Here is a 24240-nt window from a genome sequence, read left to right as displayed (position 1 = left end):
CTGACCCATTATCTCTTCCTCAGCTCTCTCCGCGAAAAATAAGTTAAAAACTTGGTTATGCTAATCATAACGATACAGTTACTGAGTTGATGGAAGCGAGGAAACATTTAGGTCTGTGATCATTCCAGTTTAAGGTCCGGGTATTTGTCTCAAAACATCACTGTGATGTGATATGAAGTGTTGGTCTGTATAAACTCAGAGTGACAAACTTTGGATTAGGTTTATCTGATAATTTTTGAGAAAGGAGCTTGCTCCTGACAGATTCAGTGCACAGGTGTGTTACTCTGTTCTGTAATGTGCATCCCTTAGAGCTGTAAGCTGAAAGGACAAGAGAGCTTTCAGATGCTCCATGCTGCATACTGCTGCCAAATGCAGTGACGTTTGTCTGTCCAGGATTAAGTGTTCATGCTCTCTGTTGCAAGGATGGGGAGGAGATTGGAAGGCCTTCATCTCAATATCCTTTAGGAAGACTGCTGCAGAGAAAGAGAACAGTTTAAGAAGGGGAGAGACCACATACGTGGTCATGGCATTCCCATTCCAGGCAGTTCGGTATTAAAATGCTCTGAGCATAAATCTATTGTTTGTGCCATGCTATTTCTACCTGAGAAATCCTTATTTTTATTGACTGATAATCTTCAATACAAAAGGGGATTCACAAAAGGACGGTGGAAAATGAATAGTCCCTGTGTGAAGATTCAAATTGTTTCTTAATTTTGAAGAAGTGATTGAGTTTTCTGACTGGATGTGTTTCCAGGAGAAATTTTGTGCCCCATCTGACATGTATGGAGTTTTCCAGGCATTTCATGGTGGAACAGTTGCCTTGGAGCTATAGACTTCAAAACAGAAAGCGATTCTTCTTTCTTTCCAGAAAACTGAACATGGAACTCAACAATTCACCAAAATAACTTTTTATTTTTGTTCCACCCACTCATCTTGCAATTTCCTCCAGCTGGGTGTAACTACCCATTGTGGTTTCTTGAGAGATGTGTGTTCCTGTTGTAATATGCATTTAGTAGTTTTTGGACAAATCCTGTCGAGGACGAATGCTCCTCCCAATGACCCAGGCTGCTCCATCCGTTAGATGGTCAGGAAACTGCTTATGTTGATATTATCTGTACCACTACCCTTTGTTCTTCCCCCACTGCATTACTCTGCAGACAGTCCAAGAACACCATGGGTTATAGAGATCTAGCAATTCCTGTAGATGTTGTGGGTTTGTTTTTTTTCCTTCCTTCTATCAGCAACTATTGTGCTTGGACCCTTCCTTGGATGTGTACATCTTGCAATTCTGCCCAAGGAATGCACCATCCTTGAAGGTCTTTTTCCCCCAGCAGCAGCAGAGCCATGCAAGAAGAGCAGACAGAAGCCTTCTGAATGGGCTTCATAGTAGTTCTGCTCATGCTTGCTGGCCTTTCCTGTAACACAGAACTACAAAACCACAGAGTAGTGTGAGAGCTGAGCCCAAGAAGGGAGGAGGATGTGACAGCCCCAGATTTCTGCTGAGTGCTCTCATCATCCAGCAGGGTCGCAGTTGTTCACTTTTTCATGTAAGCACATGTGCAATGTGACCTCCGGACAGTCATGGTTCTTCTGTGCCCTGTGCCTGAGTCAACATAGGTTTTGTTCATCAGGTGATGAATTTCCAATCCCTTTTGCCTGACTGGAACTTGACTACTAGAACAAATGTACAGATGCTGTTTTCGTAGAACTGATGGGGAAAGCATGGAAATGATGGCTGGAACTCATGTTTACCTTAGTGAGTGATGTGATGTGGTAATTTAGGTCTTTCTGTGGTTGCAGAAAAGCTGTTTTGAAAGCTGATTGGTGCTGCATTCATTCATGGTGCTGCAATGGGATTATTCAGCAAATGTTTGGGCTGGTCCCAAATGTTTGGGCTGGAATTAGCCCAGCTCGAGATGTGGCAGGTGATAGATCCTTAATGAACTGGGATTGCAGATGGGCAAGAGTGTGAGACCAGCTCATGGTTGAAAGAGGCAATGCTGCAGATCAGTAAGTCCCCTCTGGACATCTGGGAGGATCCTTCCAGTTCTTCCATTGGAAAAAGTAACTAAATTAGCCTTAGATTGGAGCTGTGATGTTGCATGTGTGCCCCTCAGCCTCCTGCCCAACTGCTCGTGTTCCCACTGAGTGAAGCTGTGTGTATCTACACCCTTTTATCAAGTCTTTTGTTTTCCACTGTATGTGATTGGGTGGTTTCTCTGGCTATTTTGGTAGGAGAACGGTTTGGGAAAGACTTTCTGAGCCCGGCATCTATCACCTATCTTTTTGTTCTCCCTGAATAAAACCCCTTGTAAAGAATCCTAGAATCACTACAGTTGGAAAAGACCTCTAAGATCTGCGAGTCCAACCTCAACCCATCCCACCATGCCCACTGACCACATCCCCAGTGCCACATCTCCACGGTTCTGAACGCCTCCAGGGATGGTGACCCCACAGCCTCCCTGGGCAGCTGTGCCACTGCATCACCACGATTTTGGAAAGTTTTCCTTATGTCCAATTTGAACCTCCCTTGGTGCAACTTAAGCCCAGAGCAAAGACCAGATGGGGAAAATGCCCCAGTCCTAGCAGGCTTGTTCAAGGATTCTAATGCTACCCCACTGACTGCTTGCTGCTGTTCTATTGAAACATTTGGAAAATAAATGCTTTCACGTGATCAGCCTGATTTTATCCTCTGATCAGTCAAGCTTGAAAACATGTTCAAGCTTAAATGCTCGCTATTACCTATGTGAAGCAACTTCATCTTTGTCCCTATAAAACAGGGTTCTACTGGTGGTGGGGAAAAAATCTGCCTTGTCCTCGTGGTGCTCTTGGGTGAGGGCTGGCTGTTGTTCTGCTTTGTTCCTGGCTCTGTTGCTCTCTATGGGAGCGGTCAGGAGGAGTCTGGATTCCGGCTTTTGACCTGTTTGCATGCATAGAGCTTTCCTTTGGGACGAGTCAGCAGTGTTCCTGCAAAAAATAGCCTTGTGGTCATGCAGAGCTTGATGTATGAACACTTGCAATCTAATAAGATTATGGAATCTTTTTAACGTTCCCAATTTTTTTCAGAAAATGTAATTTAAGAGGCAGTGGTTACTAAGGAGAAAATAGTCATTCATCTGTGCAGTTAGTTGTGTTTGGACCTGAGCAACCACTTGAAACCAGTTAACCATCTGAACTGCAAAGCGTCCCTTATTCTGTGATGCCATTTCAATCCAAGTCCCAGACTGACATAGAAATGGAGCTCCTAAGAAGGCTTTGGAAAGTCTGGGGAACTCGAACTCTTATTTAGCAATGAGTCCAGCCTCTAAATGAGTCTCAAAAATGAGACAGTCCCTCCTCACCTAGTGACTTCTTAGTAACCTCTTTTTATTGCCCATGGTCAGGTGTTCAAAGTAATTCTTCCCATTATGTGTAAATAGCTTCCAAGCTAGTGTGTTTCATCTGTCTCCATCCATACTATTTTCATCATAAGGGCTTTCCCCCCCCCCATTAGTCCCTCATGACGTGCTGTTAGTCGGCTCACACTCACTTCCTCTGATAGATTTCTTTTGGGTCATAAGGCTGGGAAGGAGGAAGCTACCAGAGTGTGCTCACGTAGTGGTTCTTATTTATTTATTTTTTAAATTTCATATTTTGTCTCTGTAAGTTCCGCCCACTTCCACTTTAGGGAAGCCGTCCTTTGCGTGACACAGGAGTTGTGACATTTAACCATAGTGTCTTGTTGAGGAAGGAGCAACGCCAGAGCTCTGCTCCCTCGGGGGGCTGGACACTTTGCAATGGCTGGCAAGGCTCTGCAGCTCGATACGATTGCTTGCAATTCCAAAAGGCGCAGAGTGTGGCACAAGGGTAGAAAGCTGGTGAGAGATGCTCTGCTTTATCTTTTGTGCCTTGTACTACGGGGATTTCTCTCTGAGAAACAGGATCTGGCACCAAGTGGGATGGAGGTGCTTCAAGAAGCTTGAGGTCATCCCTGCACATAGAGACATATCATGATCTCTGTGAGATGATATCCAACTGGGGCAGCAGGAGGGTGGGCTGCTATCTCAGTGGTCTATGACACCACCTCGTCTTGAGCTACTGGGTTTCTGTTTCCTCTTCTAATGCTTTGAAATGCCTTTTGAGGACAGCTAATACCTCTGCTAGCCGTCAGGAGCTGGAGAGGCTGAATGTTTGAGATGAGCACTGCAGCTATGGGTAGATGGATAGTTGTGCAGGGAGCTGATGTGTGCCTTCTGTGTCGTACCCAGGACATGTGCGCAGCTGAAGCTACTGCATCTTTGCTCCAAGTGGAAGAAAACTTTTCAGCATGCCTGGCACGGATGGATGCCCTCATCTTCAAGCCTCTGCTGCAGTCAGGTAGGTCAGAGAAGATATTCTTTGTCTCTAGCTCTTGCTTTGATTAACTGGTGCATACATGAAGGGAATTACCCTGGAAACACAGCGATTGAGAACTCACTGGGAACTGATCTGATAGAGTAAGTGACAGGTAGAGCTATTCCTTTGTCAGACTGTTCTTAAGGATGTCTACTACTCTTCATGCAAGACTGTGATTCATGTTGGTTTTAGAAGTTGTTTTGGGCAGGGTGCATTAAAAGTGTGGCCAGAAGGTCAAAGGAGGTTCTCCTCTCCTTCTACTCCACCCTGGTGAGGCCACATCTGCAGTACTGTGTTCAATGGGCTCCACAGTTCAAGACAGACAGAACTGCTGGAGTGGGGTCTGTTTAGTCTGAAGAAAAGAAGGCTAAAAGGAGATCAGATCAATGCTCATCAGTATCTTAAGGGTAGGTGTTAAGAGGATGGGACCAGGCTCTTTTCAGTGATGATCAGTGACAGAACAGGGAGTAGTGGGCAGAAACGGGAATATAAGAGGTTCCATATGAACACAAGAAATAACTTCTTTACTATAAAGGTGACAGAGCACTGTAACTAGCTGCCCAGAGAGTGACAAAATCTCCTTCTCTGAAGATACTCAAAACCCACTTGGACCCTTTCTTGAACATGTACTCTAGGGAACCTGCTTTAGCAGGGAGATTGGACTAGGTGCTCTCCAGAAGTCCTTTCCAATCCCTACGATTGTAATCCAGATGTAATGCAATCTCCAAGGCTGCTTTCCAGCATAGTACAACTTGTCACATAGGTATGACCCTTAAACTGTGCTCGTTCTGCCTCTTCTTTCTTGGTCCATCATCACACCTGGCTTTGAAGGTGAACTTGTGGATGGGTGCATATTCTAAGCTGGCAGTAAATCAGAGCAGCTGCACTTAAGTAACAACCTCATAAATATTCACAAGCTCACCTGGCCAAAAGTGGTGAGACTGGATTAGGCCAGAAACCTGTTTCCATGCTGTATTTCCTTCTGGGTTTAACCTCCAAGGAGATTGAGATCAATCCTTTGGTCCAGGGGCAAAACCTCCCCAAATTTTCTTCCAGTGCTCTTGTCTGAGCTGAGTCTGAGCCTTGCAGATTGCTGTGACCACACTCCCCGTGAACATGGAAGGGAAAAGGCCTTCGGATGGATACTTCGTGCAATTACTCGTAGAAACCAAACCCTAAATAATTATCACCTCCTTCCTCTCTGTAATTACTTTCCTGTAATACTGTATGTGCTTTACATTGATAAATTGGCCTGAGTACAAGATAAAGGCAGTGTCTTCCACAAGATTTCCTGGATTCAAGGCTTTCTGATAGCCTTTTCTTCCCCATTTCTCTCCTAAAGAGCCTAGTGACCAGAAAGGAAAGGAGAACTTTAAGCTCTTTCTGCTGCTGAATGATCAATTTCAAGCTCTCTGGAACCTCACAGAAGAGAACTACCGGATAGTGAAGCAAAAATGCAGCACTTCCGAGTCATTCTGCATTCAGGATATTTACATTGTCTGGAAAGGAGACCTGTTCCTAAGCTTGTATATTCGGTAAGTAGAGAAGAATGAGGTACCAAATTCATCAACTAACTCTGCCAACCATGGTAGGCTGGTGCAAAAGGGATGCACTTAATGTCTTCAGTCCTGTTTGTTTTCTGTCATAAGGGTATAGAAGGGGTTGCATTCAGTATCTGTGTATACCATCTCATGGGGATGAGGAGGGGAAGATGTCATCAGACAGGGTTTGTATTGCCAGTTTTTTGCCATGTTTATTTTCTGTCAGCAAAAGGTATGATAGAAAATGGTGGATGGAGCACAATAAGAGCACGATGAGTAACGTACTGTCTCAGAGTTGCTTGTATAATCAATTACGTATCTGCTCTCTGTCTATCTGCAGTGCAAAAAGTTTGCCAATATCACTAGAATGTGTGTAACCTGTGTGTTGATTTCATACTATGAAAAATGAATTATGGGCACTAGAGGTGACATAAAGATCAGGACGTCTTCAGTCTTTCATTCATCACAGATATGGCCAAGCTCTCCCTTGATGGGCTGTGCCATCTAGGCAGACCTGCACAGGATGGCAGATGGACATAGTACCTCTGGGAGACAGAATCAAATCACAGAATGGCTTGAGTTGGAAGGGACCCCAAGAATCATCAAGATCCAACCCCTCTGCCACAGGCAGGGCTTCCAACCTCCACAGTTAATACTAGACCAGGCTGCCCAGGGCCCCATCCAACCTGGCTTTGAACTCCTCCAGGAACAGAGCATTCACAGCCTCTCTGGGCAGTCTGTTACAGCACCTTACCACTTCCCCCTGATAGCTAACCTAAATCTTCCCTCCTTAAGGTAGTGAGGGAAGATAGTGAGATAGTGGTTCTTCAAGTCTTGGTTTTGTTTGTTTATGGGTATTTGGATAGAGGGAGGAGGAAAGGGCTACTTTTTGATTTGTTTTTACTTGGGCTGCGTCATTTTAGAAAGCTACGTGCAATAAACTTTGCCTTTATATGAATGGAGTTTAAAGCAGTGTAAGTTCACTTGGAAACAGATTAAGTGAATTAAAATTGGTTTGTCTTTAAAAAGGCATATAGGAGATAAAAACTTGTGCTGAGATTTCAGCTGACACCAAGGAGGAACTCATCTGAAGATCTTTTTTCCTCTCATTTTGCAATTAAACCTTTTTTTTGGTGCTGATTCCTGCCCGCCTCTGCTGACTCTCTCTGTGCAGCCTTAATCCTATGCTGTCTCTCCTTTTTGGAGTGTTATAGGAGTAAGCTAAAGCTCTACATAGGGGCCTGAAAATCAGCAGTAATTACACAATCCTGAAAATTTAACAAATGATAATTAAATCTGGACAGAATACTTGACTTGTTTGAAATCACTACTGGAAGAAAACTTGGTGTTTGTTGACAAAAAGTACAGCTTGATCTCCCTCTAGTGAGAGATGAAATACATTGACGTGGACACTTCTACTTAAATTTACCATCAGTAAATCATGTGTTTTTACTTCAAGCAGAAGCAGCACATACATCTGAAACTGATACCTTAAGCTTAGCCTTCGCAGATTTTTTTCTCCAGGGCTGTTGCACAACTTCACTTCTGCTGATGCTAAAAGCCAAGACTTAAACTTCCTAAAACAATGCTAGTGCAGAAGTCAATGAAGGAGTTACACCAAGGAGCTGACACAGGGGACAAGGAGAAGTGAGCCAGAGTGAGAGGTACAAAGCAGTATCTCTCTACCTGCCTTGGAAAGGTGGATCTGATATTGGATTTCCAGGCAAAGCTTCTTCTTTCTGTCACTTAAACTTCATCGCTAATGTTTACCTCTAACTCTGTGTTTTCCTTTGCTAACAGGTATTTTGTCACTTTTGCCAACTATGTCGTAGTCCATGGCTTCGAACATGTCACAAAGAGCAAAAGGTCAGTGAGCTCAAAGACACTTTTTTAGGAACAGTCTGCAGATATCCTTGCATCTCTCTGCAGCTATGCATAGCTCAAAGATTTTGGGGAGCGGAATTCAATAAATTTGGGAATTCATGTAAGGAGAGGGACCTGAGAATGGATTCTGTGGGAATCTGGCAGGGAATTTCCACTGCTTGCTCCAGACATTGTCAGGGTCTCATGGAAAATAGCAACTGAAAGGATGAGTGACGGGCATGAGAGGATTTACAATCACTTCATCTGAGTCACGCAAACCATCATGAAAGTTATGCCATGCTCTGTACATCTGTGTGTGTGATTCCTATTTGCAAAGACAGCAGAGCCGGAGGCAGAACAAATAGGTTTGGAAAACGAGGTAGCAGCAGTTTGCAGAACAGTTAGCTGATGAACCTCACTCTTCATATGTCACCATGCAGCGAAGCCTGGAAGCACCATAAGACTGTGCTGAAACAGTTTCTCACAGACTTCACCTCTGAGACCTCCATGTCATTGGCCTTGTACACCGTCCTTCACAAACCTATCCGTGACCACGTCGAGCAATATATACTGCTCCTCAACAAGCTGAATGAGGCTCTCAAAGAGGTGGGAAGCTTTATGTGATGTTATTTTGCTGGCTTATGTTAAAAATTCATGTAGAGGTCGTGGGGCTTTTGTGGTGGCGGAAGAGAAACCAAAGGAGGCTGAGAGGAAGATGATTTCCAGTGGTGTTAAACAAGCACTGGTAGGGCAGAGTCTGCCTGAAGATCTCAAAGTGGTGAGTAGTGAGCCCTCCAGTGTAGTTCAAGCTGCTTATCATAGGGAAGAGCTGCTAAGGGACACATAAGTGGCCTTAGGTCTCACACATTTGCTGGTGGCAGGGATAATGTTGGATTTGGTAGGCTTTCCTTGCAAGTGGGTTTGGAGGATTAACTTTCATTAATCCTTTGAATTCAGAACTGCAGAGGTTTTTTTCTGCAGCTGTAACCTAGAGAGTAGATGTTCTGTTCGCCCATGCCTGAAGCATCAATCAAGCCTTGTCTTTCTTTATCAGGGCACTGAAAAGGACATTATTACCAGCGCTATAAAGGAATATGTGAAGCTGAAGTCTTTCATTAGCCAAGTTCTGGATGAAGCTTGTTTTACCAAGACCTTATGGAAATCCTTGGGCTACAAATTCACGGTGAGTTGCAGATACCTAGTGTGGCTTGATTGGGTTCTCCCTTAGCGTTCTTCCACTTGTGTTTATCCATGGAGGAAATTTGATATAAATCATGTGTTTGAGGCTTCATTTGGAAGCCAGAAGAGCAGGACAGCATGGAAGCCTTGAAGAACCTGTATGGTCACTAGCTCTGTGGCAGTTAAGCCCCATGTCTTGTTCTATCTACTATCAGCTGGTGTCTGCAAAAGCTGTTGGCACTATCAGCTGGTGTCTGCAAAAGCTGTTGGCTTGATTTGCATGTCCTCTTGCAAATCATTTCCTGATGCTTTTGGTCTACAACCTTGATATTTGTGGATGTTTTGCAGGACATGCTGTGTGTTCCTGAAAGGAGGCTGCTGGAAGACAGCAAAAATCTTCCCATCTCGGCCAGTACAAATCGATCAGACCGAATCTTGCTCTTTGATGATGTCCTTGTACTAATTCAGGTGAATTTTCCAAACTTGAAGGGAGATTGGAAGAACAGCACGGATGAATGATACTGAAATTTACTTTCCTGAAATACTGAAATTGCAGCAGAACTTGCTGTTCTCGGAACAGTCTGAGATCCATGCACCTGTGGTTTGCACTAGATAGTAAAAGAAGAAAGCCTAGTGGAATAGGAATAGAAGAGCATCTGCGTATCTTTTTCCCTAGTGAATGTGTACTACCCAGCAAACACAGATGATAATCCAAGCCCACACCTATGTATGAATCTGTTCGTTTTTGTTCTTGCTCGTTCAAAGATGAATCTTGCTCATTCTTGATGAATCAAAAGTCTTGCACTGTTAACACTTGCACATAGGACTAAATATGATATTTCATGGTCCACTCTGCTGGTGGCATGGGAGTAGAAGCTGTAGTTGTTCTTGGGGCTATCTCAGGGATTTAGGGCTAGGTGTGAAGCAGACAGGGAGTGTCTTGGATGAACACATAGCATTTGTTCAAAGCTGTTCTGCAGCATGTTAAGTCCAGCTTTGCTTGTTCTGACTGATGGCACTTGTAATCTAGCTTGGCTCTCCATATGTACCTCTCTCTGCTCACTCTTTAGTAATGTGCCAGTGCCTCAGGTGTCAAAACACAACTTCCATGTGATCTGATGTCTTTTGGGCTCCTTCACTCATGAATCCTTGTGATAATGCTGAGCAAACCCACGCGACTCGGTTGTCAGGGTCTAGACCTGAGGAAATGGGATGGCAAATACCTCATTCATCTTTATGTTGTAGATTTCTTAGGACTGAGCAAATTCTCCCCCAGGCTCCCTTTATAGTCGGGGAGAGAAACACACATTCTCTGGGTGTGGTTCATCTGGCCTGTTTTAGATGCCAAAATTAGGATGAGTTGAATCATGCCCTCAATGCCATTAACTAGGATGAGAGCTGAGGGTAACCATCCAACACAGAGATATCTGCATTGTAGACATCTCTCGTCAGTCAACGGTTCCCTCCCTCTATGTCTCATCTGCTGCTATGACTGTTACTGAGGCATGTGGAGACATAACTGAACTGGGATTGAATTGGTTGTCTTGGTCTGCTAGTTGGAGACTGCAGATGATGTCTATGCTGGAAGTCTGAACCTTCTGGTAGATACATTAGCAATTAATTCATGGCAACTCCACGATGCTGATACCCAACCTTGTTCAACTGCATCCTTACAGAATGCAGCTGTATAATGTAAGCACCTGGACTTGAGACATCGAAGGGAGATGTAATATTAAACATGATCTTCACCTAATATTTCAACTATTTCTTCAGTTTGGTGTTTTCCCAGTTAAAACAGTGACTCCACAAATGTCCTCCTAGGCTGTTTGTGGCTCTGTCATCTGGTATCTATACACTAGATAGATCATAAGCGAAACTAGAGAGGGCTGTGTGGCAGAGATGGGAATGCTGTCATATAATAGGGAGGAAACTCTTGTAGAACTGAGTATCATCTAAGAAGGCGCCTTGGAACAGAAAGTCTGTTACTGCTAATGGTAACCATGGCCTTGTGGACCACCTCTTAGAAGTGATACGCTAATAACTTCCTTCTTTCTCTTACATTTCTTTTTTTCTTTCAGTCTCTGAAGTTTGTCACTGTAATGTCAGATAGATACGTGGACTATAAAGGAGGGTATTTACTGTGCTGCCAATCTTGCCCTCCTGTTCAATGGATTGACATGGCAAGGGTGAAGTGTAGTGTTTATATCAACATAATGTCTTCTCCCTTTTGTTCCAGGGAAACAGCTTTCAGAGCTTTGATCTGAAGCTTGTGTGGGTAGATGAAACCTGCAGGGAGAAATCAGCTCCGGGACCGTAAGTGGGAAATTCTTCTCTGGGAGATGCGTGTGGGGGAAGTTTTCAACTTAATTACTTGATTGTGAAACTGAAAGGATGGTTCAAAGTTTTGTATCAGCTTCCTTCTACCTAGTGGGGTTTCTCTGGGGCCACAGGCAACTGCAGTGTTTCTCAAATGGGATTGCAGGAGCTTGGACTTGGACTGCTGGTATTTGCTGATATATTGAAATAAATTAGTAATGAAATGGTTTTAGCTGCAGACATAGAGAACAAAGATGAGTTTACTAGTTGATCACTTCCTCAGAAAGAAGAATTGGCTGCAAAAACAGTATTAGCTCCTGAAGAGAAATGAACTTCTGTTTGACTGAAGTTTTTCATAGTTGCCAAAATGTCTTTTGCTTCACAGGTATGGACTCCACATTATAACCCCAGAAGAAACGTTTGTTCTCACTGCCAAAGATCCACAGATGAAGGTTAGCAGTGGTCAGGGCCTTTCTGTTCCACCTGAAGATACCATGTACCGAGCTCTGAAATAGGGAAATGGCATAGAGAGAGTGGCACCTCTGTAGTGGGACCAGAATGTTGCCTACCAAGTGGAAGCTGACATACAGATGATCTTTGAGATCCCTTCTAAGCCAAACCACTTTATGATTTCATACCATTAAGCAGCATAATTCCTAATTAGAAGACAGATTATTGGACCCTACCGCTGCTTGAATGTAGCTGAAACCTTTTGTCTGTGATTTTTGTGGCCTTTGTTTAATTTTTTTCTTCGTTAATTGAACCACTGCTGGGTGAGGGAAGGGACTGCCCCCTCTGCATGGCATAATTCCCCAGGGCAGTGGGCACGACCCCGAACTGCTGGAGCTCACGGAGCATTGGGACACCACTCTCAGACATAGGATTTGGTTTTGGGTGGTGCCACGTGTAGCCAGGAGCTCGACTTGGTGATGTTTGGGAGGTTCTTCCAAGCCAGAATGTTCTGTGATTCTATATCTTGCTGTAGGGAGTCATTTTGTTTTCTTCCCTTCAGCACTCCTCTTCCTCTGTTTCTAGGCTGTTTGGCAATGGAAGCTGAACCAAGCCATCCGACAGGCTTTGAATGGGAAGAGAGATTTCCCCCTGTGGGGTAAAACTGGAGAAGGCACTGAGCCCTCATCCTGCCGCTTCTTCACCTACGTCTTCAGGCTGGAGAGCAAGTTCAAAAGCGCATCCTATGAGGGTGAATGGCAGTGGGGAAAGCCTCATGGCAAGTAAGAAGCCCTTTTTGCCCCTTTCCTGGGCAAGAACATGCAAGCATGGCTATGCAAAGATGGCCTAAGCACAGAATGGCTTATGTTAGAAGGGACCTTAAGAATCATCTAGTTCCAATGACGCACCAGCTCCGGCTGCTCATGGCCCCGTCCAACCTGGCTTTGAGTACACCAGATGGGGCCTTACGAGGGCAGAGCAGGGGGAGACAGTCACCTCCCTCACCCTGCTGGTCACTCCTCTTTTGATATGGCCCAGGATACAGTCAGCTTCTGGGCTGATGTCATGATGCAACACTTAACGCACTGATCCAGTGGATGCACAGGTGGATGTATATAGATCATGGAATCATAGAATTGTTTGAATTGGAAGGGACAGTCATAATTACAGATCACCTAGTCAAACTTTCCTGCAATCAACAGGGCCATCTACGGCTCCATCAGGTTGCTTGGAGCCTGGTCCAGCCTGACCTTGAATGTCTCCAAGGATGAGGAATAGTCAGCCCCCTTTTTTCTTATATCCTCCTTTAGATACTGAAAAGCTGCTAACAGGTCTGCCAGAGCCTTCTCCAGATTGAATAGCCCCAGATCTTTGAGCTTTTGTTGTAGCAATGGTAATGGAGGGATGGTTGGACTAGATGATCTTGTAGGTCCTTTCCAACATCGTGATTTTATGATTCTATGATTCTTGTTCCCATAAGGGAGATGTTTCATCCCTAGCATCATTTTTGTGGCCTTCTTCTGGACGTGCTTCAGCAGGTCTGTGTCTCTCCTCTGCTGAGGACTTCACAGAATGGCTATGGACATGGCTGGAATATTCCATCCCATTCTAATTGCCAGGAATACAAACTATGGGCTGGTGGTCTCCCAGGGTATCCTGGTTTCTCTGGTTCATGCATCACTTGCTTCCACAGAGAAATCTGGTGCCGAGAACAAATTCAGAGGGCAGTTGAGATATACCTAATTGCTTTCAGGGCTTGATTAAAGCTTGAGGCCTACCATCTGATTTACTGTATAGTAGATGTCTTGCTAATTACACTGGTTTATGTAGTAAATTGTAGAGGCTGCCCCTAATGTGGTAATGATCACATTGAAGACACTGCACTGGGTTGTGCTTATAATTAGGAGTTAGACTTGAGCTAATGTTTATTACTATAATTTCAGCCTGAGGCATAAAATCCTATCATCATGACAAAGGGAAGGAAAAAAAAAAAAAAAAGCAATTATCAAAATGTTGCTTGTAAGGAAGCAAAAAAATTTTCCCTGTGGTATGGAAATCTATTAGAACATGAGAATTGCTCACTACACCTACCCAAGCTTAAGAAATAGCTTGGCCAAAAAGGAGCTATTTGTGGAAGAAAGGTTTGAACGGTCCCAACTAAAATCTCTTTGAGGAAAGATAGATCTGAAGATACTAAAACAGATTGTTATGGAAGTTGTATACTTCCTAATTTTGACACAGATTTATTTTTTTTTATTTACATAGTTTGTTTCTGTTGAAGCTGTAAGAGTGTAGTGACTTGTTTTAAAAGAGCCGTAAAATAATCAGAATTTCTGGAATCAAAAGCTTGATCTCAAAGCTTTTCTGGAACAGCTACTGCCTTGCTTCAAATCAGCATTAAATAGGTGTTTGGAGTAGAGCTAAGCCTGAGGCAATCCTTTACATAAACTCCACCTTACCCAACACATGCATTACCAACGGAGATTAGAAAACCACTGTGTGCAGGCACAGAGATGCACTTCCCTTGCACTTTGTCTCTTAATGTCTTAGGGTTGGAGAAGTGTTGGGAAGAAGGATTATCTCCGTTGCTTCAGATTGAGTGACTTAACTGAAGTATCCCAAGAAACCTGTGGCAGAACTAATTGCTTGGATGCTAGGCATTCCTTCCCACTGCTGAAATTGCTCCTACATAGGACTTGCTACTAATACAGGGTTACAGGAGATCAAAGCTGGCCTTGATGGCTCGTCTTCCTCTGAGGAAGAGACCAGCATGGCAAAGCACACGAGCAGAAGGCTGTGGTTGTGCAAATCAGGGCTTTCCAGCAATAACTAATGCATTCTTTGCCATTTTGTCCCAGTAATTCTGATGCCTTGAAGTGGAGGAAGGAGTCAGTCCCACTGAGAATAGCTTGAACTGTCCCTTTGGCTGGAGTTAGCATTCTGTTTGGTTTGCGCTCCTAGCAAAGCAAAAGGAGATGTATTTTAAATGTATGTAAATTGATCTGCCCACTTTGCTGTGTGCTAATATCCGAAAAAGTCAGTCTTGTGTAGGTGTTTAGAACAACATCCTTGATGAAAGTCAAGACAATGCGTCATGGCTTTGGTACTGCACCATCTTGTATTGTCTTTGGTTGTAGGCAGACAGCTGTGTCTGGGCTGATGCAAGATTTAAAACAGGGAGGGGGTGTGGGTGGAGGGGGAGATGAGGAGCTGGAGGAAACTCATTCACAGACGTGCATTATCTGTGCAATAATTTGAGCATGCACTGCACTGACTGTTCTAGTCTCATTGTTGTATTGTTATCTCATGTGATCATTTCTACAACCCCAGCACAAAACAGATGGAAAGATATGATCCCTTTAGGCCAGTGCTTGTCTCTTTTGTTTTCATAGCATCTGTTAGAGTGAATTTCTGGGCCATGCTGTCATTGACTTGCCTACAGGGATGTGCCTTGCTGGAACTTCAGGTGGCCTAATCACATACTATACTGTAATTACAAAAGGATCATGTACATTGTCCTAAATGAGTGACCCAGCAACTCTAAAAAATGCTTTTGAGATAAGGGAATTTGGAAGAAGATACTTCCAGCTCATTCTAGGGCGTGAAAACCTTATAGTATTAAAGGTTTTTCAGTACAGTCCAAGGTGCATGAAGAACTTCTCTCTTTCTGTCCCCAGAGGAAATGTTTTGATTTAGCAATCTCTAGGTTATGCCTTGATGATTAATGTTCAACTGTGAATGATGCTGGTGATTACCTTTATGTAATGCTTGCTTCACAATGCAGGGGGACATTGAAATGGCGTGATGGTCGCAACCATGTTGGAGATTTCAAAGAGGGCTTGGAGCATGGGTAAGCCTTAATAAAAAAAAAAAAAGAAACAAAGCTCAACAACTTTGATTGCTTACTTTGCCGAGGAACATACAGGAACATACTCTAACAGCCCAGTTTATTTGTCTGATTTTGGACACCTGCAATAGACTTAATATGTTAAAACTTAGTGAGTGAATTGCCAATGACTACCAAAAGAAAAGGAGAGAGTGCAGACGATCTGTTATGATGGAGATATCTTCATCTAATTGGATGAATATCAGCTTTGATCTCTAAATCTAAATGAAATAGTTCATATAAAATACCTTGGAAAGTAACTTTTAAGATCTTTTAGAACTTCTCTTAAATCCCTTTTTCTCCAAAGGAAAGAAACCATACTACAAAATTCAAATGTTATTTCCTAAAACTTTCTGAAAGTAGGACTTTTAAGATATCTTATTTCTAAATGAGTGCCAGAATAGATGATATTTTTAAAAGGAAAATAAAAACCTCACATTTATTGAGTTGAGGTTAAGAAAACAGTTCATTAGTTTAGTGTCAGAGGTAAAACTAGCCCCAGCCATATAAAATCTTGTTAGCAGATTCTTAGTTTTTAAACTTGATCCAGTACAACTGAGTTGCTTGTTGCCATGCTGACCTCTACCATGTGCACCCTGAAGGTTTGGAATATGCCTCGTCCCTCGCCGATCTGAAGACCGGTATGACTGCTATAAGTGCCACTGGTATGAGGGCAAGATGAGAGGCTATGGAATCTGTGAGTAAGTAAAAGCCAAAGATGGACTCTGGGGAAAAGGGAACTCCACATCTAATGGCTGAAGTGTTTCCACATCTCTGTGGAAGGCCCAGTTGCAGTATAAAACCCAGGATAGTTAGTTCAGCCTGAGTAGCTTTTGGTTTTGGCTTGGTTTCCTTTTGTTTTGGAGATGCGTAGTATGGCTTCTTCATCGGCCCTGAATATTAGAATAGTAAGAGCTTCCCCACAAGCTAAAACCATTGTAACTACCCAACAGAACATCCTCTGTGTCCTATAAGTGAGATTGTCCTTGGCGTTTGCTCCTGTTGTTGCAGAGTAGAGAGTGCATGGTGTGCAATCAGCCCCACACAGCATTTGCTCTCTCTCATCTGACTGTGCTGTCTGAACTAAACTTTACAGAGAGGACATAAACGAGGACATAAAATGCCTTATTTACAAATAAAACACAGCTTACAGCACATGTAGAAGCCACTAGGGAACTTAAAGCCACCTGAACAGTGCTGTGTTACTGTGTAGTGTAAAACATGAAAGCATATTGACTATTAAAGATGACAGCTCTGCTTAGCTTAAGTGTTTTCTCTTCTGTAGCAGTGAACAAAATCTGTTGTCCAGCATGGCTAGAGCTCTGAGAAGCTCTTTTTCTCTGAGGGTGATCCCAGGAGAAGGGGTAGTTGGTGGGAGTAGGAAGGGGAAGGCAATTGTGGCTTCCTGCTTGGTCTGACCTACTCCCACCCTGGATTTATTAGTAATCACTGGAACCTGGTTGGCAGGAGGTCAAGGACTGAGCAGCCTCTCCCAAGACAATTGCAGGCCTAAGTGGCACGTCCTCAGATAATACTGAAAGCTATCCGTGGAGTGATTGAATTGGGTGATGCACATTTCTAATAGTGAACCACTGCAAGCTCCAGAGCTGCTGGTCAAATATGTGCAGTGTTTAGCAGGAAGATTAGCCTAATCTACTCATTTTCTTGTCTTCCTACTCCTATAGTGGCTATCAAATATGCACTGTCTTAGTCTGTTCTGCTCCCTGCAGGTATGGGAATGATATGGTCTACAAAGGCTACTTCAAAGACGATGTGCGTCAAGGGTTTGGTATACTGGAGAACTTCTCAGCTGAGCATCCATTTAAATACACAGGAGAGTGGGAAAATGATAAGAAGAATGGATATGGAGTGTGGGAAGACAAGGACAGGTAAAGGCAGCATGGATCAGAAATGGCTTTAAGTGCCTGACAGTATTCCCCATCTGTTGGCATGAGGAAAGCCTCATGTTCCGACAGGGGAGATTGAGGATGAAGGGGGGGAATGTGTTCAACCTCTGCTATACAGCTTGAACTCCTGGGGAATCTGAGTTGGAATTGTGCAATGTCTGGCTTTTATTCTTCATGGAGCACTGTATTGGGTAAACCTAGCCTCTGTATGTGATGCATCAAATTGACTAAAATGTGGTGAATTAAGGAAAAAGTTCATCTTTTTCCTCTTGCTTTTCAGAGGAGAGAGATACATAGGGACATGGCTTGATGATCACAGACATGGACAAGGCATTGTAGTCACCCAGTCAGGTGTCTGCTATCAAAGGACATTTCATGCTGACAAAATGGTGGTGAGTATCTATTTTCAGTGGACTATCAATGCGACATGAAACCCTCCATCAAAGACTAGATTAAGCTTTCACTTTGTAGTTAATTTCTGAGGGAAAACAGAAGGAAGGCAGGAAAATTAAGCGTTGATATTTTATTACAGTGCTGTTTTTGAAGATAGATAAAGCCTATTCTGATTCTAGATAAAGCCTTCTGATTCTTACCACCTTCATGAAGTACAGGTAGGAACAAAAAGTGAGGCTGTCACCTTTTGTTCATGCTAAGACTATTGTAGGTTTAGCCTTCTAGCTGTTCATCAGGTCCCAATTATAGAACTGAATGCACATTCCAAAAGCTGTGCTGGTAAATATGATATTTGGAAATTATTAAGTCTTTACTTTGCCAATGTGAGCATACCTATGTTAAGTTGTCTTTCTAGTACATTGAAAGTTAGATGTTGGTGTGAGGAACTGTCATGGGAGAGCTGTCTTGGAAGTAAAAGTATTTCTTCTCGTGAAAAATGTGCACTTAGAGCAAACAACTTCCCTCCTCTTACAACAAATTAGGACAAAATCTTTAGCATGGAAACTGTTGGAAAGGCTTTCCATTCAAGTTCCATCTGTGGGGAACCAAACTAAAGCTGTCTTTTGAACTACCAGCTGCCAAAGTCTCCTTTAACTTCACAAGGCTTCCGAGTGGGGAGCAATCGCTTCAGTTTTCCTAGTGGAAAATTGGTAGGGCCAAGAAGCTTCCCCTGGAAACCTTTTGTTTTTGCCAAAAAGGGCACTTTCCATCAAGAAAACCATTCCAGTGGAAAATGTATTGCAGCTTTAAAAGTGACCACATTTTCTGACTGGTGTGGGTACACTTAAACCTCCGGGCTCAAACCTTGGGCCAAGCCCTAGCGAGAAGTATTTACCCCTTTGGCATAAGTTATCCTGTGTGTGTTCTGCATCTTTGTGTTCTTTCCCTGAAATGTATGCTACTGTAAGCAGCTGTGGGAGCTGGGAAGCAATGGAGCGAGTCATTTTATGAGTGCTTAGGAGAAGCTTATTAATGCCCTGTTGACTGCACAGCAAAGGACAAAGTTAATCCTACATGGCAGCCGCCTTCCTCTTTTCTCTTAACATGTTTACAAAGAATGACACAGCTGGTTAGAGTCACTGGAAGGTCGTGGGACTGGGAAGACCATGAGTTCATCCATATCACATTCTTGGTGACCACTCTGGATCAGTAAACTGCCTTTTGTTCCTTGCTCTAGGGAAATAATTGTAGTAGTACAGTCATTTAAAACCACCTGGCTACTCAATACATCTCCTCCACACTGTGATGCCTACTGGGCTGTCTGTAGACCACCTCCTTGCTTTTCTCTTTAAAGTTGCATATGACTTTTTGGGCTTTCAGAAGGATTCTCAGAATCTGCAGCCCATAAGGAAGTTTGAGCCAGTGGTCATTTCTAGATTAACTGTAGTAAGTGTGAACTTAGCATCATGAATTCACTACTTTTGCTTTTAAATGAAGGGTTCTGGGATCCTGCTCTTGGAAGATGACTCAGTCTATGAAGGAAACTTCACGCAAGATCTAACATTTGTTGGAAAGGTGAGCACATATTTTTTTGGAGGGAGGGGGTATGAACACTGAGGAATCCATTAGTTTCATAGAAAGCAAGCAACTATTTGGAAAGGCTGAGATGAAATAACAGTTTATTGTGTCATTTTTTTCTTATATCTTGCGTTGTTTCTTCTGTTATCCCTCATTCACAGAATGGAAGCTGCAGCAGGGAGATTTCAAGCAGCGTGGGGCAAGGGCTTTGGGCATTGTATTGTTTTTAACTTGAGGGTTTGGTTTTTTTTAGTTGTTACTGCTGTTTTTTGGAGACTTCTAGCTGCATTTCGCAGTTGCAGTTAGGATGTTGTAGTCTCATAATAAATGTTTTAGTCTTTATAGTGGTTCAGGAGCACAGGAAATGGTGCGGAGAACAAAACGCAATTACAGTACCAGTGTTATGCTGGCATAACCAGGGTGTTAACACAGCTGAATGATCTTGGAAGTTTGATTTTACAATTTGGCCGCTGCGTTCACACGTCCAACATTTTTTTTTTCCAGTTGATCTTTAACCAAAGTATCTAGTCAAAGTGTTCACTAATTGCATTATTGCAGGGAAAACGAGTCCTCCAGCTTGTTACAGGAATGTATGGCAAGTCTGATGGGAAGTGTGTGGTCAGATCAGACTGAGCTGACGTTAACAACTGATGAGTGATGGTAACAACTGTAAATCAGCCCCATCATTTACTGACTTGTCAGGGGAGGAAGCATTTGTCGTAATCTTCTTCAGCTAGAGGCGTTGGGGTGAATTTTGCAGAGACTGATTGTAGTGTATAAATGCAGCTTCCTCCAAAATTAATGTTTAGTTTGAGTGGTTGGCTTAGAAAAATCTGCTTGTTATGTGAAGATAGAACACCTCCTGTTATTAGCAGTAAGGATTTCTGGTTTGCCTTGGAAGACAGATTTGTTTCAATATTGTTTGACTTTGAATTTGGTTTAATTAAATCCTTTTAAGTTTCAATCAAGCTACTGCCTGCCTTCTCCTGTATTGGCCCCAGAGAATTTAAGGTTTTTCTTGGTAGCAGCAAATGTTCTGAAAGCTTTTATGGTGACTGTCTTATGTTTCCCTCTATCTCTGAGGCCAAACTTGCTTGTGGTTTTAACAAGCAGTGGAAAAATAGAGGAGAAATTTCAGTTCATGTCTTTCAAGCCAGAAGATTTTATAACTCAAAGATACTGGCTTCTTGTTGTCAAATATAATACAAAAATCTTCCTCTGTGATTGTGGTGGTCTTCTCCCTCCACGGTCCTTCATGTGTCACTCAATGTGGGGGATGCGTTTTCTCCAGTGATTGTTACCTTAATGATACTACTGCTTTGAATGCTAAAAATGTACACATCAGTGTTGGAAGTTGTTCTTAGTCACCATTTCAGGAGCTGACTCTGTGGAAAAGAGAATTTGAGGGCTTAGTCCAGCTTGTTTCCTCTTGCTAATGAGATCTTGGCACAGTAATCCCGTATTTCTCTTTTTCAGGGAAAGCTGTCATTTGCCAATGGCTTTATTCTGGAGGGCACCTTTACTAATAAGTCGGGCCAAGGCCTTCAGACGCAAGGTATCCTGAATACATCAAACGAGCAGCTGGATGAGAGAATAACCAAAGCGTGAGCAAAACCAGCTGATTTCTTGGGTTGTGGCTTGTATTTTGACAACACCTGAAAAAGCCCTGGATCAGTCCCTACAGGGATGAAGGCAGTCCTTGCCTGAAAAAGTGGGTGAAATCTAGTGTTTATACAGGGAAGGGAGGAGGAGAGGAGAGCACAGCTTATCATTAATCTCAATGTCACATGGGAAGCAGAAAACAGATGCTCAGCCCTTGTCTTCCCACTGGCCATCGATACTCCCGTCCTCAGTCTGGAGAGAGTTTGGGAAGTGATTTGTTGATGTGTGCACACATTTCTCTGCATATACACTGGCACATGCACTGACAGGCCTGAAGCTATACAGGCAAAGCTGAGTTGCTAAAATATATCTCCTTCTTCTCTTCTGATCCTCTGTGCTCCTATCTGAATATTTCTAGTTGATACTTTAGAGATAGAAAAGCAAAGAAGGTAGCAAAGGAAAGAGGTAGCAAAGTCTCTCTATCCTTAGGAATACTGCTGAGTGGAGCAGAAACCCTGTGATCAATTAATCAACAAAGTTTGAAATTACCGGTGTTCCATGCACCATGAATTATTTTCTCTTAGGCTGAATTCAGGATAACAGACTGAAGTTGTTTTGTCTGAATCACCAATTGGGCACTAGTGACCTTCTCTGCTCCTGTAGTTCTTGCATTGATCTCTCATTCTGGAGAACTTTCCATATTTAAAAAGTGAAGTCTGAAATGATTGCACCCTCCCTCAAAAAAGCCTTCTGCCATGTCATGTTGTGCAGTCAGCTGGGCCTCAAGGAATTCCCGGTAGAGAAGAGATGGAAGGGAATCTACGACCAGTTCCTGGAGTTCATCCATTCAGGCTGCAAAGAAGAAATGGAGGAGTCTTTTACAGGATTCCACATACAAACAAGCAAGGAGCTCCGGAAATCTCAGGAATACCTCTTCTGCCAAAGGTATGAGTACTGCATGCCATCATTGCAACGGAGGATCCATTTGTGTAGACAAAACAATTCATTCTGTTCTATTAACCCCCTTGCTGTCCCACCTGCAATACCTATAGGGATTTGGCCTACATGGCTTCTCTCCCTCACCTGCCCATATTTTCAGGGGGTCTGAGGATGTTTCCTGGAAGACAGAAGATATTCTTGAAGAGCTTGTCCAGCACCATGAGCTGGGATCACTACAGAGCTATTTAGAGAAGGTAAGGTTTAAAAAGATTTGTCTGTCCACTGAATACAGACAGAAGTCCTAGCAACTTCTGCGTGCTCATAGAAAGCAGCAGCAATGCTCATAGAAAGCAGCAGCAACATCAAGAATCTTGTCTTAAATGTGTGTGAATATCTAAGTTTGTGAAGAAGAGGGCTTCCTTCCATGTTTTGTGGACGTTAATTTTATATGCAGGTGTACAGGTCAGGGAAGTGGTGACAAAGCTTTATTCTTGGTTCTCAAACAGTGTCAAGAAATAACCAGTTGCTGGAAATGATTGATATACTTCTGTGAACTCTTAAGTTGTTTTTCACTCAGCCAAGCTTACCTTGAAGTCTTTGCCCTTTTTTGCATATCACAGCAAAGATCATCACAGCAGCGAGTTGTGCTAAGCGTATTTATTTTTGATAATGGAAGGAGAGTGGGCTTTTAGCAGTTAAAATAGACCAAAAATAAAATCTGTCTTTCCAGGCTTGTTCTCCTTTGCTGACAAAGGAAAGCTGGGTTCCTTTTCAGTATTTCTCCTCTACTGGTGGCTTGTAAAACTTATTTTTTCTCTATCATCAGGCATTGAAATCTTCCCTACATCCACTGGGAAAGCTGCTGAAGGCCTTGACAATAGCTTTTCAGGCAACTTACTCTGGGATTGGGGCCAACAGGCACTTGCTGACCATGGCACAAGAGGAAGTCAAGTACTATGCAAAGAAAATATGGGAGTTTTACCAGTAAGTGGTCTGAGACATTTCCAGTGAGTGCATGAAATACATCATAGGGATAATTCCTTTATGTCAGGACAGTTTTATTTTGCATCACGTTTTTCGGGAGACCTGCTTCAAAACAGTGTTGGATAAAGAGATCCTTGCATTAACTAAGCTCTTATGGGCCTTGGAAGTGTGTTACATCCATTGCTCAGTACACAAACCCAAGGGGTATGGCTTTAAAGTGACGAAACATCATTGAGATATGGCTGCTTAATGAGCAGTCACTTATAATACAGTTATTTAGATAAGCACAAATATGAGCAAGATAAGTAACAAGGTAGCAATGTGTACTGAAGCATGTAAGCAGTGGTACTCAATGTCTATATTTGAGTGAGGCAATTTTGGCTTTGAAGTATCATGATAAGCCTAAACTACTGTTTCAGAGTAGGATATGGCCATATTCATAGATAGATTAGAGAACTATATCATGTGACTGATGACGAAACCTCATTTCTCTTAAGTAGGAATATGAACAGATGGTTCTCAATGAAGACTAATTAGGATTTCTGGAGTGATTGTCCTAGATTTCACAGAATCATAGAATCACCAAGGTTGGAAAAGGCTTTCAAGATCATCCAGTCCAACCATCCACCTATCACCAATAGCACTCATTAAACCATGTCCCTCAACACAAAATCCAAATGTTCCTTGTACAGAAGTTATATTTTAAAGCACTTGTTCATTTCTGGCAACTTCTGCTGGTAATGGAGAATGCTTTTGAATTGTGATACTTAGCCTGCTAATAGACAATGGCTCCCGGAGCCAGAAATCATTCTGTAAAGCTCTATTAAACACTGGTTCCAATGTAGAAGAAAACAGAGTGTCTACAGGCACAAACTACGTCTTCAGACAAATATAACTTTGTTCTGCTTATGTTATAGGGGCTTGCTTCATCTGGCACTGGAACAGAAAGGTCAACTGCCTGTGAAATGTGTGGATGGAGAGGTAAGGTATGTGTCACCATGGACTGTTTAACCTTAGGCTGCTTGAACCTATGAGATGTCTTCTAAAATGCAGTAAGTGCTAATATGATTGCCTTTGTGCATTTGACTCAGGTCTACTTCTCACACTTTTCTCTGTGAGTTCAGACCTTTCAGTGATTTGCAGGAGAGCAACTTCTCCTAATTGTGTACTGTAGAAGAAAAAAAGTGTGGGGATTTGGAGGTGCATGGAAAACAGTCTTGCAAGATAA

General features: G+C 42.9%; 1 protein-coding gene across 8 annotated transcripts in view; it reads left to right on the top strand.

Moving 5' to 3' along the window:
- Nucleotides 1–24240, top strand: part of ALS2CL (ALS2 C-terminal like) — a 66010-nt gene that overhangs the window by 36376 nt on the left and 5394 nt on the right. For 7 of the 8 annotated variants that reach the window (XM_052692817.1, XM_052692814.1, XM_052692815.1 and 4 more), the window contains 19 exons: nt 4248–4356; nt 5717–5909; nt 7716–7781; nt 8219–8384; nt 8833–8961; nt 9306–9425; nt 11194–11270; nt 11659–11725; nt 12309–12505; nt 15508–15573; nt 16212–16310; nt 17340–17498; nt 17797–17908; nt 19407–19484; nt 20964–21091; nt 21861–22034; nt 22189–22282; nt 22855–23012; nt 23930–23998. In XM_052692817.1, the coding sequence (XP_052548777.1) occupies nt 4251–4356; nt 5717–5909; nt 7716–7781; nt 8219–8384; nt 8833–8961; nt 9306–9425; nt 11194–11270; nt 11659–11725; nt 12309–12505; nt 15508–15573; nt 16212–16310; nt 17340–17498; nt 17797–17908; nt 19407–19484; nt 20964–21091; nt 21861–22034; nt 22189–22282; nt 22855–23012; nt 23930–23998 (2258 nt within the window). In that variant the 5' untranslated portion in view covers nt 4248–4250. Of the gene's footprint in view, nt 1–3715; nt 3858–4247; nt 4357–5716; nt 5910–7715; nt 7782–8218; nt 8385–8832; nt 8962–9305; nt 9426–11193; nt 11271–11658; nt 11726–12308; nt 12506–15507; nt 15574–16211; nt 16311–17339; nt 17499–17796; nt 17909–19406; nt 19485–20963; nt 21092–21860; nt 22035–22188; nt 22283–22854; nt 23013–23929; nt 23999–24240 lie in introns of those variants that run through there. The other variant, XM_052692810.1, reaches the window with a different exon arrangement.

This window comes from Tympanuchus pallidicinctus, unplaced genomic scaffold, assembly GCF_026119805.1.
Source record: "Tympanuchus pallidicinctus isolate F22 unplaced genomic scaffold, pur_lepc_1.0 scaffold3, whole genome shotgun sequence".
Classification (NCBI taxonomy): domain Eukaryota; kingdom Metazoa; phylum Chordata; class Aves; order Galliformes; family Phasianidae; genus Tympanuchus; species Tympanuchus pallidicinctus.
The sequence above is the reverse complement of the archived record's forward strand: the minus strand, read 5'-3'. Positions and strand labels throughout refer to the sequence as shown.